At 38.7% G+C, this 12,924-nt stretch overlaps 1 protein-coding gene across 3 annotated transcripts in view; it reads left to right on the top strand.

Moving 5' to 3' along the window:
* Window positions 1-12,924, top strand: part of TBC1D4 (TBC1 domain family member 4) — a 214,954-nt gene that overhangs the window by 165,505 nt on the left and 36,525 nt on the right. For all 3 annotated transcript variants that reach the window (XM_032611502.1, XM_032611504.1, XM_032611503.1), the window contains exon 10: window positions 337-563. In XM_032611502.1, coding sequence (XP_032467393.1) covers window positions 337-563 — 227 coding nt within the window. The remainder of the gene's footprint in view (window positions 1-336; window positions 564-12,924) is intronic.

The following is a 12,924-nucleotide window of genomic DNA, read 5'->3' as shown; positions in this document are numbered from 1 at the left end:
CATCTTTCTGGCAACAGTGAGAACAGTACAGTAGCTGTAGAGCATTTTACCACAAAGGGTTAGGGCAAAGAATACCTCCTCTTATCATCCCTTTCACTTTCTGGCCTACCTTTACGGATGCTGTCTGACAGCTGCTTATCAGAAGAAATGGGTGGTGGCGATAGTGATCAGCCTTCAGCATGGATTGAGTAAAAAAAACAAAAAACAAAAAAAACCTACAACAGTTTGTCATGACTCAGGAGGAAGAAGAGGCACCCTGTCACGGTTGAGCTCTGCTTCTGAGCAGGTCTGCCATGATCGGTGTAGGAAAGAAAGGCCTGACTTCTTGCGTTTCAGGACTGCTCCCCAGGAGACTCCCCGCCAGGGACCCCACCAGCTTCCCCACTGTCCTCAGCTTGGCAGACGTTCCCTGAAGAGGATTCCGACTCCCCGCAGTTTCGGAGACGGGCCCACACGTTCAGCCACCCACCTTCCAGCACGAAGAGAAAGCTGAATTTACAGGATGGGAAGGCTCACGGGCTTCGCTCCCCTCTTCTGAGGCATAGCTCCAATGAACACTGCAGGTGAGTCCAAACCTCCCTCCAGAAGCTGGAACAAAATTCTCCTGTCACTCTCTTCTGACCACGGTGGAGTCAAGAGTTATTGTGACTTCATGCTGTAGCCAACATTTAGTTTTCAGAAAAATAAATGGAATTATAAAAACCTTCGTTACTAAGGGAAACAGGCAAGCTTTAAGGCACCCGGAAAGAGAAGAGTTAAAGCATTTTGGATGGAAATATATATTTTTTTTTCCCCAGAAAAATGGAGAAAACAAGATATCAGGCAGTTGTTTTGTCTGGAAAACCTCTGACAACGCATGTTCCTCAGTGTCTCTTTGACGATGTCTTTCATGAAACAGTCAGCAAATTTGCAAATAACATAGCAGAACTTCCTGTAAGCACAGGGGTTAAAAAAATCACCTACGTTACTTTTATACATGAGATAAAAATTGGCTGTGTTTTATTTCATAATAAATTAAAGCCAAATGTGAAAATTGTTAAAAATTTTATCTAGAATAAAATGATGTTTACAAAGAAGAATACATATACCATAATTGACAGGAGGTATCCATTAGAAACTATCTTGCATGGTATTTAAAAAATATTTAACGAAATCATTTGGCATTTGGTAAGAGATGATAAAGGGGGTGAATTTGGAATTGTAGAATGATTATACTTCTTACCGTGTAGTACAAATCAGAATTTATATCCTAGAACTAATTTTGTTTTTCTTCGTTACCTATGAGTTTGGTTCAGGAAACGGTCTGATAGGGGTTCCAGTCAGAGAGGAAAAAAAAAAAAAAACAGAACTCTAAGTAAAAAGAAGATTAATTTTTATATTAGTTGTTATCAAATTTACCAGCATTTCTTTTAAGGATGAAATTGAATGCTGATTGTTGTTTTTTGAATAATTTGATATTAAAAAATAAAATATTTAGGATATATAAAAATAAAGTAAATTAATAGAACTAATTATCCTCAGATTTTCTTTTATGAAAAAGGATTAAGTATTCATGTATATATGAAAATTTTTAATGATCATTTATATTTACCCAAGACATTAAGTCTCTTTTTCCAGGAAAAATTATTTTCAAGAATTTAAAACATTAATTATTTTAAACTATTAATGATGTCTGTTTTTCCTTATGTTTTCCACATTTCATAAAGTATATGCTCAAAGAATTTCTGTCAATATGAAAAGATGCTATTTATATCATGGTAAAAACTTGCTATGAAAAGAATCTTCTGGAAAAAAAACTTTGTAGATTTAGGGATTCAGATAAAACCATGGCTGCACAATTCCACAGGCTGCAAGAAAAGAACATGGACATTAACGTTTGTTAAGCCAAAGGTATTATGATTATGATGACTTCCAACAACCAAACATGTTGTTCTTAAATTTTTAGAAGGGTTTATATCTTTAAAATAATTAAGTCTTTGAACTACTGATAATCAGTTTTTCCTTCTGGAACTTGTTTCCTGTAATTATTTGTGCTTTCCTACTTTTCCCCCTTGAAGTATCTTTTGCGTGTCAAAACAAACACTTTTTGTCCTAAAATTGTTAAGAGCTTTTTAGAGACAAACACATATGCTTAGACACGCTGCATAGATGAGGAATTCGGTTTGTGGACAGTGAACTAAGTCATAGTCATCTAATAGAGAACTGCATGCATATAAGTTTTTTTCCATATAAATTCAGCCCTGATTACATTAATAGCGAGAACCTGTGTATATGCTATTTCATAGTGAATGAAGATTGTGCCAAAATGTAAATTAAGACGAATTTGCTGTATTTTCTGTACCCAGCATCTTTTCATCAGTTCGGCGCATGCACAAGGAGAGTAATTCTTCCTCCAGTCTTCCAAGTCTTCACACTTCCTTCTCTGCCCCTTCCGTCACTGCCCCCTCTTTCCTGAAAAGCTTTTACCAGAATTCAGGTAGACTGTCCCCACAGTATGAAAATGAAATCAGGTGAGATCAGTGTCCTTTGTTTGCAAAGCAACATTTTCTGCAGTGATATACTGATATGTTACTAAGAAGTGGCTAATTAACTTTAGAGTGACATGAATGCATCCGTATGTTGTGCTTGTTGTAACCTGTTTCTAATATATTGGTTTCATTTCCAATTAATTTGAAGAAAACTTTTAAAACCAGTGTTTCAGAGCTTTTTGATGACATGATTATCTTACTTTAGGGATTATTTTTTTTTGTACTATTTGTGTGTTTCTTTGCCTTTGGCCCCAGAGTCTAAGCCTTGTTTTGTTTGGGGCAAGACCTGGTGCTAACACATACTAAGCAAACCTCCCCTGATCATGCCTTTTTTTCTTAGCTTCTCTGGACATATCTTATGGAACCCAAAAGCCACTGATTTAAACAACTATACTAAAGTAATGGATATGATATATCTTTATTTTTAAGTATATAGAATATTTCCTAGACATTTCTCTGATTTTTTCAATGACATAGACCTTCTTTTCTGAATCTCAGTGTAAGACACATAATGGGTATAGGATCATGTCGATAGCAACTCTTTCAGACAACATGAGGGGGCTCTTGAATCTTGTAGATATTTGATTTTGCTTTGTTTTTTGTCCCCAGAATTGAAAACGTGTAGCCTATTCAATCTTATTCCTTGCTCTTATAGCTACACAAAATTAAATATAGTGATTTTTTTAAGAATTGCCTTTAAAATTTTTTGAAATTATAAAATCTTACTGATCATGCAAATTCTCAGTGGGATATTCTAGCCTTTGGAAAGTGGTGGATTAACTTGGGAATTCTTCTCAAGGGGTTGTTGTTGGCTTAGAAGCTTCTGAGATTCATTCCTTATTTTATTTTATTTTATTTTTTTGCGGTACACGGGCCTCTCCCTGTTGTGGCCTCTCCAGTTGCGGAGCACAGGCTCCGGATGCGCAGGCCCAGCAGCCATGGCTCACGGGCCCAGCCGCTCCGCGGCATGTGGGATCTTCCCGGACCAGGGCATGAACCCGTGTCCCCTGCATCGGCAGGCGGACTCTCAACCACTGTGCCACCAGGGAAGCCCTCATTCCTATTTTTATGTGTAGCTTGAGCCGTTCCTTTTTATTGCTGTATAGTATTCCATTTAATACACCAGAATTGATCCACTCTCTTGCTGACGGATATTTGGGTTGTTTCTATTGTTCGATAATTGGCAATTTTTGCAGTCAGGGAGAGGAATACATGCTATCAACTAGCCTGTGTGCCACTAAAATCTTGTTGGGTATTCTTTTGGCCTCCTTTCTTTTCGACTTAGGGAATCCAAAAAGTTAGCATATAATTAGGTAACCCACAGTAACTAGTTAAATTAGAATAACGCTTGAATTATCCCTGAATATCTTTTGTCCATGTGTGTCCATTTTTTTCATCCCAAGAAAGATGATTAATATTGGATTAATAAAATTTTGAATCTGAACCTTCCTCTGAATTAGTACAAAATTATGTTGAAACATTGAATTGCTAGCAAAGAAAGTTGATGAAGACGATTTTAAAGAGTTTTTCAGCGACAACCTTATGGGAGAAGATTTAAAGGAAGATAGCCATAAAAATAGCATAATGTATATGGAATATGCAATGAATTTAGAGAACTGAGGATGTACACATATAAAAACGTCAGTTTGCCTCATCTCCATAGTACTCCTTACTAAGAATACAGTGCTTTCAATGACATCCATCTGCAATTTCCTGTTGTTATGTTAAAGTGAGCATCTGGAGAATCCCTGTTTCCTTCCAGAAATAGAACCATGCCTGAGGTGACAATTAGGAACAGCCATAAGAAGGTCAAAGACTAGCTGTGAATAGGTTATATAGTACAAAAGCAGTGACTTTTAAAAAAAAGATTATTTATAGTTTTTAATGTATGGTTATATGTTCATCTTTGGTAGTTTCTGCCTAGATGTATGTATCATTCTTGTGCCTAGCTTCCCTTAAGCCTTCTGTACCTCATTCTGATAGGAGGATATTGAAGTCAGAGGATAAATATTTAGGTTTCTTTGTTGTTTTTTTTTGGTTTTGTTTTGTTTTGTTTTCTTGCGGTACGCTGGCCTCTCACTACTGTGGCCTCTCCCATTGCGGCGCACAAGCTCCGGACGCACAGGCTCAGCGGCCATGGCTCACGGGTTTAGCCGCTCCATGGCATGCGGGATCCTACCGGACCGGGGCACGAACCCGTGTCCCCTGCATCGGCAGGCGGACTCTCAACCACTGCGCCACCAGGGAAGCCCAAATATTTAGTTTTGTATTGAAAAAAAATTTGCTTCTTTGCAGTGATCTTATTTGAAGTGCTATATTTAAACATGTGGAGAACTTTTAAATTTATAGGATCATTAAAAATCATCGTATTTTCTGTACTTTGTAGCGTTCTCTTGGCTCTGAGAAGTTCTAAAAATCAGAGAGCACTTTTTGGCATGTTTTTGTTTACTTTTTGTATGCTGTTTTGTAATTTGACAGCATAGAATCAATAAGCCAAAAAGACACTTCACATTTTTCATTAAAAAGTACGCTAATCACTAAAAACTATACCGGAAAAAAAAAAAGTACGCTAATCGTAAGCATCCAGCTCCATGGATTATCACAGAGTGAACATCCCACATCACCCCAACCCAGTCAATACATGGAATGCTACCAGCACACCTTCAGCTCCTCGCATTTTCCCACCCAATCTCTACCCGACATCCTGACCTCAAATACCATAGTTTAGTGTTGCCTGGTTTTAAACTTTCTATAAATGGAATGATACAGCATAAATTCTTTTATATCTGGCTTCCTTCACCTAAATTAATTTATGAGATTCATTCCTATTTTTATGTGCACTTCAGTTCATTCATTTTTTTTTTTTTTTTTTTTTTTTTTTTTTTGTGGTACGCGGATCTCTCACTGCTGTGGCCTCTCGCGTTGCGGAGCACAGGCTCTGGACGCGCAGGCTCAGCGGCCATGGCTCACGGGCGCAGCCGCTCCGCGGCATGTGGGATCTTCCCGGACCGGGGCACGAACCCGTGTTCCCTGCATCGGCAGGCGGACGCTCAGCCACTGTGCCACCAGGGAAGCCCAGTTCATTCATTTTTATTGCTGGATAATATTTCATTTACTATATCACAGTGCATTCATTTGCCAGTGGACATGTGGGTTATTTCTAGTCTTTTGGTTTTTAAAGTGTACTCTCCCTGGATATTATTATATATGCCTATAGTGGTACATACCCATGCATTATTGATGACTATCTACACAGTAGTAAAATTATTGGACAAAATTCATTCTTAATAGGTTTATTTCAATTAGTAAGTCACTTAGACATAAATTTACTAGTTAGAATCTTGGAGAGAGTTTTTTAAAAATTGGTATTGTGAAACGATTCCAAATTTACAGGAGAGTTGCAAAAATATTATGGAGAACTGCTAACTCTTTCTCCAGATTCATCAATTTTTAACATTTGCTTTATCAGTCTGTTTACATGTATACGTATATACATACATATATATATGCATATATTTTTTTATTCTAAGCCATTTGTGAGTAGGTTGCAGATATCATGTCCTTTTACTCTGAATACTTTAGTGTGAATTTCCTAAGAATGAGGATATTCAAGAGTGTGGTTTTATGTCAGTAATTTCTGAACTCTACATCTCTCATTATTACTGGTTTCAGAGAAAACATCATATACACACAATTACCATGATATCTAGAACTATTCAGAATAGAAAGAAGGTCCATAAAACTATGAAATATAATTTTCTTTTCACTTGGGTAACTCATATCTTATTAGATGCAGAGTGGATCTTTAAATATTCATAGTCAAGTAAGGTATGTAATTTTCTTTTTTTTTTAATAGATCTTTATTGCAGTATAATTGCTTCACAATACTGTGTTAGTTTCTGTTGCACAACAAAGTGAATCAACCATATGCATACACATGTCCCCATATCCCTTCCCCCTTGAGCCTCCCTCCCACCCTCCCTATCCCACCCCTCTAGGTCATCGCAAAGCACCCAGCCGATCTCCCTGTGCTATGCTGCTGCTTCCCACCAGCCAACTATTTTACATTTGATAGTGTGTACATGTGGATGCTACTATCACTTTGCCCCAGCTTTGCCCTCCCACCCCATGTCCTCAAGTCCATTCTCTATGTCTACCTCTTTATTCCTGCCCTGCCACTAGATTCATCAGTACCATTTTTTTTTTTAGATTCCATATATATGCGTTAGCATATGGTATTTGTTTTTCTCTTTCTGACTTACTTCACTCTGTATGACAGACTCTAAGTCCGTCCACCTCACTACAAATAACTCAGTTTCGTTTCTTTTTATGGCTGAGTAATATTCCATTGTATATACGTGCCACATCTTTATCCATTCAAATGTCGAAGGACACTTAGGTTGCTTCTGTGTCCTGGCTATTGTAAATAGAGCTGCAGTGAGCATTGTGGTACATGTGTCTTTTTGAATTATGGTTTTCTCATGGTATATGCCCAGTACTGGGATTGCTGGGTCATATGGTAGTTCTATTTTTAGTTTTTTAAGGAACCTCCATACTGTTTTCCATAGTGGCTGTATCAATTTACATTCCCACCAACAGTGCAGGAGGGTTCCCTTTTCTCCTCACCCTTTCCAGCATTTATTGTTTCTAGATTTTTTGATAATGGCCATTCTGACCAGTATGAGGTGATACCTCATTGTAGTTTTGATTTGTATTTCTCTAATAATTAGTGATGTTGAGCATGCTTTCATGTGCCTCTTAGCCATCTGTATGTCTTCCTTGGTGAAATGTCTGCTTAGGTCTTCCACCCATTTTTTAACTGGATTGTTTGTTTTTTAGATATTGCGCTCCATAAGCTGTTTGTGTATTTTGGAGATTAATCCTTTGTCTGTTGTTTCATTTGCAAATATTTTCTCCCACTCTGAGGGTTGTCTTTTTGTCTTGTTTATGGTTTCCTTTGCTGTGCAAAAGCTTTTAAGTTTCATTAACTCCCATTTGTTTATTTTTGTTTTTATTTCCGTTACTTTAGGAGGTGGGTCAAAAAAGATCTTGCTGTGGCTTGTGTCAAAGAGTGTTTTTCCTATGTTTTCCTCTAAGAGTTTTATAGTGTCTGGTCTTACATTTAAGTCTTTAATCCATTTGGAGTTTATTTTTATGTATGGTGTTAGGTAGTGTTCTAATTTCATTCTTTTACATGTAGCTGTCCAGTTTTCCCAGCACCACTTATTGAAGAGGCTGTCTTTTCTCCATTGTATGTTCTTGCCTCCTTTGTCATAAATTAGGTGCCCATGTATGCATGGGTTTATCTCTGGGCATTCTATCCTGTACCATTGATCTGTATTTCTGTTTTTGTGCCAGTACCATATTGTCTTGATTACTGTAGCTTTATGATATAGTTTGAAGTCAGGGAGCCTGATTCCTCCAACTCCGTTTTTCTATCTCAAGATTGCTTTGGCTATTCGGGGTCCTTTGTGTTTCCATACAAATTGTTAAATTTTTTGTTCTAATTCTGTGAAAAATGCCATTGGTAGTTTGATAGGGATCGCAATGAATCTATAGATTGCTTTGGGTAGTATAGTCATTTTCACAATATTGATTCTTCCAATCCAAGAACATGGTATATTTCTCCATCTGTTTATGTCATCTTTGATTTCTTTCGTCAGTGTTTTATAGTTTTCTGAGTACAAGTCTTTTGCCTCCTTAGGCAGGTTTATTCCTAGGTATTTTATTCTTTTTGTTTCAGTGTTAAGTGGGAGTGTTTCCTTAATTTCTCATTCTGATTTTTCATTTTTGGTGTATAGGAATGCCACAGATTTCTGTGCATTAATTTTGTCTCCTGCAACCTTACCAAATTCATTGATTAGTTCTAGTAGTTTTCTGGTGGCATCTTTAGGATTTATTATGTATAATATCATGTTAGCGGCAAACAGTGACAGTTTTACTTCTTCTTTTCCAATTTGTATTCTTTTTTTTTAAATTTATTTTTATTTTTGGCTACATTGGGTCTTTCTCGCTGTGCGCAGTCTTTCTCTAGTTGTGGCACACAGGCTTCTCATTGTGGTAGCTTCTCTTGTTGTGGAGCACAGGCTCTAGGCACACAGGCTTCAGTAGTTGCAGCACACGGGCTCAGTAGTTGTGGCTTGTGGGCTCTAGAGCACAGGCTCAGTAATTGTGGCACACGGACTTAGTTACTCCACAGCCTGTGGCATCTTCCTGGACCATGGCTCAAACCCATGACCCCTGCATTGGAAGGCGGATTCTTAACCACTGTGCCACCGGGGAAGCCCTGTATTCTTTTTATTTCTTTTTCTTCTCTGATTGCTGTGGCTAGGACTTCCAAAACTATGTTGAATAAGAGTGGAGAGAGTGGACATCCTTGTCTTGTTTCCTGATCTTAGAGGAAATGCTTTCAGGTTTTCACCATTGACTAGGATGTTTGCTGTGGGTTTGCCCTATATGTCCTTTATTATGTTGAGGGAGGTTCCCTCTATGCTCATTTTCTGGAGAATTTTTATCATAAATGGGTGTTGAATTTTGTCGACAGCTTTTTCTGCATCTATTGGGATGATCATATAGTTTTTATTCCTTAATTTGTTAATGTGGTGTATCATATTGATTGATTTGCATATATTGAAGAATCCGTGCATCTCTGGGGTAAATCCCACTAGATCATGGTGTATGATCCTTTTAATGTGCTGTTGGATTCTGTTTGCTAGTATCTTGTTCAGGATTTTTGCATCTATGTTCATCAGTGATACTGTTGTATAATTTTCTTTTTTTGTGATATCTTTTTCTGGTTTCGGTATCAGTGTGATGGTGGCTTCATAGAATGAATTTGCGAGTGTTTCTCCCTCTGCAGTTTTTTGGAAGAGTTTGAGAAGGATCGGTGTTAGCTGTTCTCTCAATGTTTGATTGAATTTGCCTGTGAAGCCATCTGGTCATGGACTTCTGTTTGTTGGAAAATTTTTATTTACAGCTTCAATTTCATTACTTGTGATAGGTCTGTTTGTATTTTCTAATTCTTCCTGGTTCAGTCTTGGAAAATTGTACCTTTCCAAGAATTTGTCCATTTCTTTGTTGTTGTCCATTTTATTGGCATAGAGTTGTTTGTAGTAGTCTCTTATAATCATTTGTCTTTCTGCAGTGTCAGTTGTGATTTCTCCTTTTTCATTTCTAATTTTATTGATTTGTGCCCTCTCCCTTTTTTTCTTGATAAGTATGGCTGAGGGTTTATCAATTTTGTTTATCTTCTCAAAGAACCAGCTTTTCATTTTATTGATCTTTGCTACTGTTTTCTTCATTTCTGTTTCACTTTTTTCTGCTCTGATCTTTATGATTTCTTTCCTTCTACTGACTTTGGGTTCTCTTTGTTCTTCTTACTCCAGTTGTTTTCAAGTGTAGGGTTGGATTGTTTATTTGCGATTTTTCTTGTTTCTTGAGGTGAGATTGTATTGCTATAAACTTCCCTCTTAGAACTGCTTTTGCTGTGCCCCATAGGTTTTGGGTTATCGTGTTTTCATTGTCATTTGTTTCTATGTATTTTAAATTTTCTTCTTTGATTTCTTCAGTGATCTCTTGGTTATTTAGTAGCGCACTGTTTAGCCTCCATGTATTTGTGTTTTTTACAGTTTTTTTCCTGTAATTGATCTCCAATCTCATAGCATTGTGGTTAGAAAAGATGCTTGATCCGATTTCAATTTTCTTAAATTTTCCAAGGCTTGATATGTGACCCAAGATGTGATCTATCCTGGAGAATGTTCCATGTGCACTTGAGAAGAAAGTGTATTCTGTCACATTTGGGTGGAATGTTCTATAAATATCAGTTATATCTATCTGGTCTATTGTGTCATGTAAAGCTTGTGTTTCTTTATTTACTTTCTGTTTGGATGATCTGTCCATCGGTGTAAGTGGGGTGTTAAAGTCCCCTACTATTATTGTGTTACTGTCAATTTCTCCTTTCATGGTTGTTAGCATTTGCCTTATGTATTGAGGTGCTCCTGTGTTGGGTGCATAAACATTTATAATTGTTATATCTTCTTCTTGGATTGATTCCCTTGATCATTTTATAGTGCCCCTCCATATCTCTTGTAGCTGTCTTTATTTTAAAGTCTCTTTTATCCGATACAAGTATTGCTACTCCAGCTCTCTTTTGATTTCCATCTGCATGGAATATCTTTTTCCATCCCTTCACTTTCAGTCTGTATGTGTCCCTAGGTCTGAAGTGGGTGTCTTGTAGACACCATATGTATGGGTCTTATTTTTGTATCCATTCAGCCAGTCTGTGTCTTTTGTTTGGGGCATCTAATCCATTTACATTCAAGGTTATTATCAATATGTATGTTCCTATTACCATTTTCTTAACTGTTTTGGGTTTGTTTTTTGTGGGTCTTTTCCTTCTCTTGTGCTTCCTGCCTAGAGAAGTTCCTTTAGCATTTGGTATAGAGCTGGTTTGGTGGTGCTGAATTCTTTCAGCTTTTACTTGTCTGGAAAGCTTTTGACTTCTCCATTGAATCTGAATGAGATCCTTGCTGGGTAGAGTAATTTGGTTGTAGGTTTTTCTCTTTCATCACTTTAAGTATATCCTGCCACTCCCTTCTGACCTGCAGAGTTTCTGCTGAAAAATCAGCTGATAACCTTATGGGGATTCCTTTGTATATTATTTTTTGTTTTTCCCTTGCTGCTTTTAATATTTTTTTCTTTGAATTTAATTTTTGTTACTTTGATTAGTATGTGTCTTGGTGTGTTCTTCCTAGCGTTTATCCTGTAAGGGACTCTCTGTGCTTCCTGGACTTGGGTGACTATTCCTTTCCCATGTTAGGGGTGTTTTCATCTATACTCTCTTCATATATTTTCTCAGACTGTTTCTTTTTCTCTTCTTCTTCTGGGACCCCTATAATTTGGATGTTGGTGCGTTTAGTGTTGTCCCAGAGGTCTCTGAGATTGTCTTCAATGTTTTTTCATTATTTTTTCTTTATTCTGCTCCTCGGCAATTATTTCCACTATTTTGTCTTACAGCTCACTTATTCGTTCTTCTGCCTCAGTTATTCTGTTAGTGATTCCTTCTAGTGTATTTTTCATTGCAGTTATTGTGTTATTCATCTCTGTTTGTTTCTTCTGTAGTTCTAGTTCTTTGTTAAACATTTCTTGTATTTTCTCAATCCGTGACTCCATTCTATGTCTGAGGTTCTGGATCATTTTTACTATCATTACTCTGAATTCTTTTTCAGATAGATTGCCTATTTCCTCTTCATTTATTTGGTCTTGTAGGTTTTTACCTTGCTCCTTTATCTGTGACGTATTTTTCTGTCATCTAATTTTTTTTTTTTTTTTTTTTTTTTTATTAGTGGGATTGTGTTCCTGTTTTGCTGGTTGTTTGGCCTGAGGCTTCCAACACTGGAGTTTTTAGGCTGTTGGGTAGAGCTGGGTCTTGGTGCTGAGATGAGGAACTCCATGAGAGCTCACTCTGATGAATATTCCCTGGGGTCTTAGGTTCTCTGTTAGTCCAGTGGTTCGGACTCAGAGCTCCCACTGCAGGAGCTTCCACCCGACCCTGGGCTTGTGAACCAAGATCCTGCAAGCTGCCTGGGGTGGCAAAAAAAAAAAAAGAACAATAACAAAGTAAAAAATAAAATTAGACTGGGAAACTGATAGATACATTAGGAAGAATATAAAAATAAAAATATGGATGAATCAACAACCAGAAGGTACATCAGTACCACAGTAGCAAAAAAGAGGAGGAGGGAAAAGAAAAAAAGGGCGGGGGAGCGGGGAGAAGGCCTTGGCTGTGGAGGTCGGGGCCTAAGCAAGGGAGAGGTTTGAGTGGTGGGCGGGGCCAATGCTCAGGACCCACAGGGCTGGAAAAGGCCCTGGCAGCTGTGGGGGGTGGGGCTTAGGCTCAAGGAACAGAAGGGGCCCAGGCGTGCCCCCCAGCCCTGGTCTCAGAGGGCAGGGGACCTCACCTGGGAGCCCAGCAGGCTTCCTGGGCTTGAGTAGGCGGGGCAAACGCCCTCCTCTCCTCTCCCACTTCTCCCGGTGGGCTCCTCCCACCTGCCTCTCCTGATCTCCTTGGCCTCCCTTCTAAGCCCCCAGGACCAATTCGGCCGGGCTGGGGAGGCTTGGAGGGCAGAGGACCAGCCTGGGAGCTCAGCAGGCTCCCCTGGCCCGAGTGGGTGGGGCAATCAACCTCTCCACTCCTCTCCCGTTCTTCCTGGAGGGCCCCTCCCGCCTCCTCTCCTGATCTCCCTGGCCTCCCTCCTATGCCCCCAGGACCCACGCGGCCTGGATGGGGCTTTGGATGGGGGGGTACCAGCTTGGCAGCTTAGCAGGCTCCCTGGCCCGAGTGGGTGAGGCGATTGCCCTCTGCTCCTTTCCTGCTCTTCCCTGAGAGTCTCTCCCA

The sequence above is a fragment of the Phocoena sinus genome, chromosome 18, assembly GCF_008692025.1.
Source record: "Phocoena sinus isolate mPhoSin1 chromosome 18, mPhoSin1.pri, whole genome shotgun sequence".
Taxonomy (NCBI): domain Eukaryota; kingdom Metazoa; phylum Chordata; class Mammalia; order Artiodactyla; family Phocoenidae; genus Phocoena; species Phocoena sinus.
This window is presented reverse-complemented; position numbering and strand designations above follow the sequence as displayed.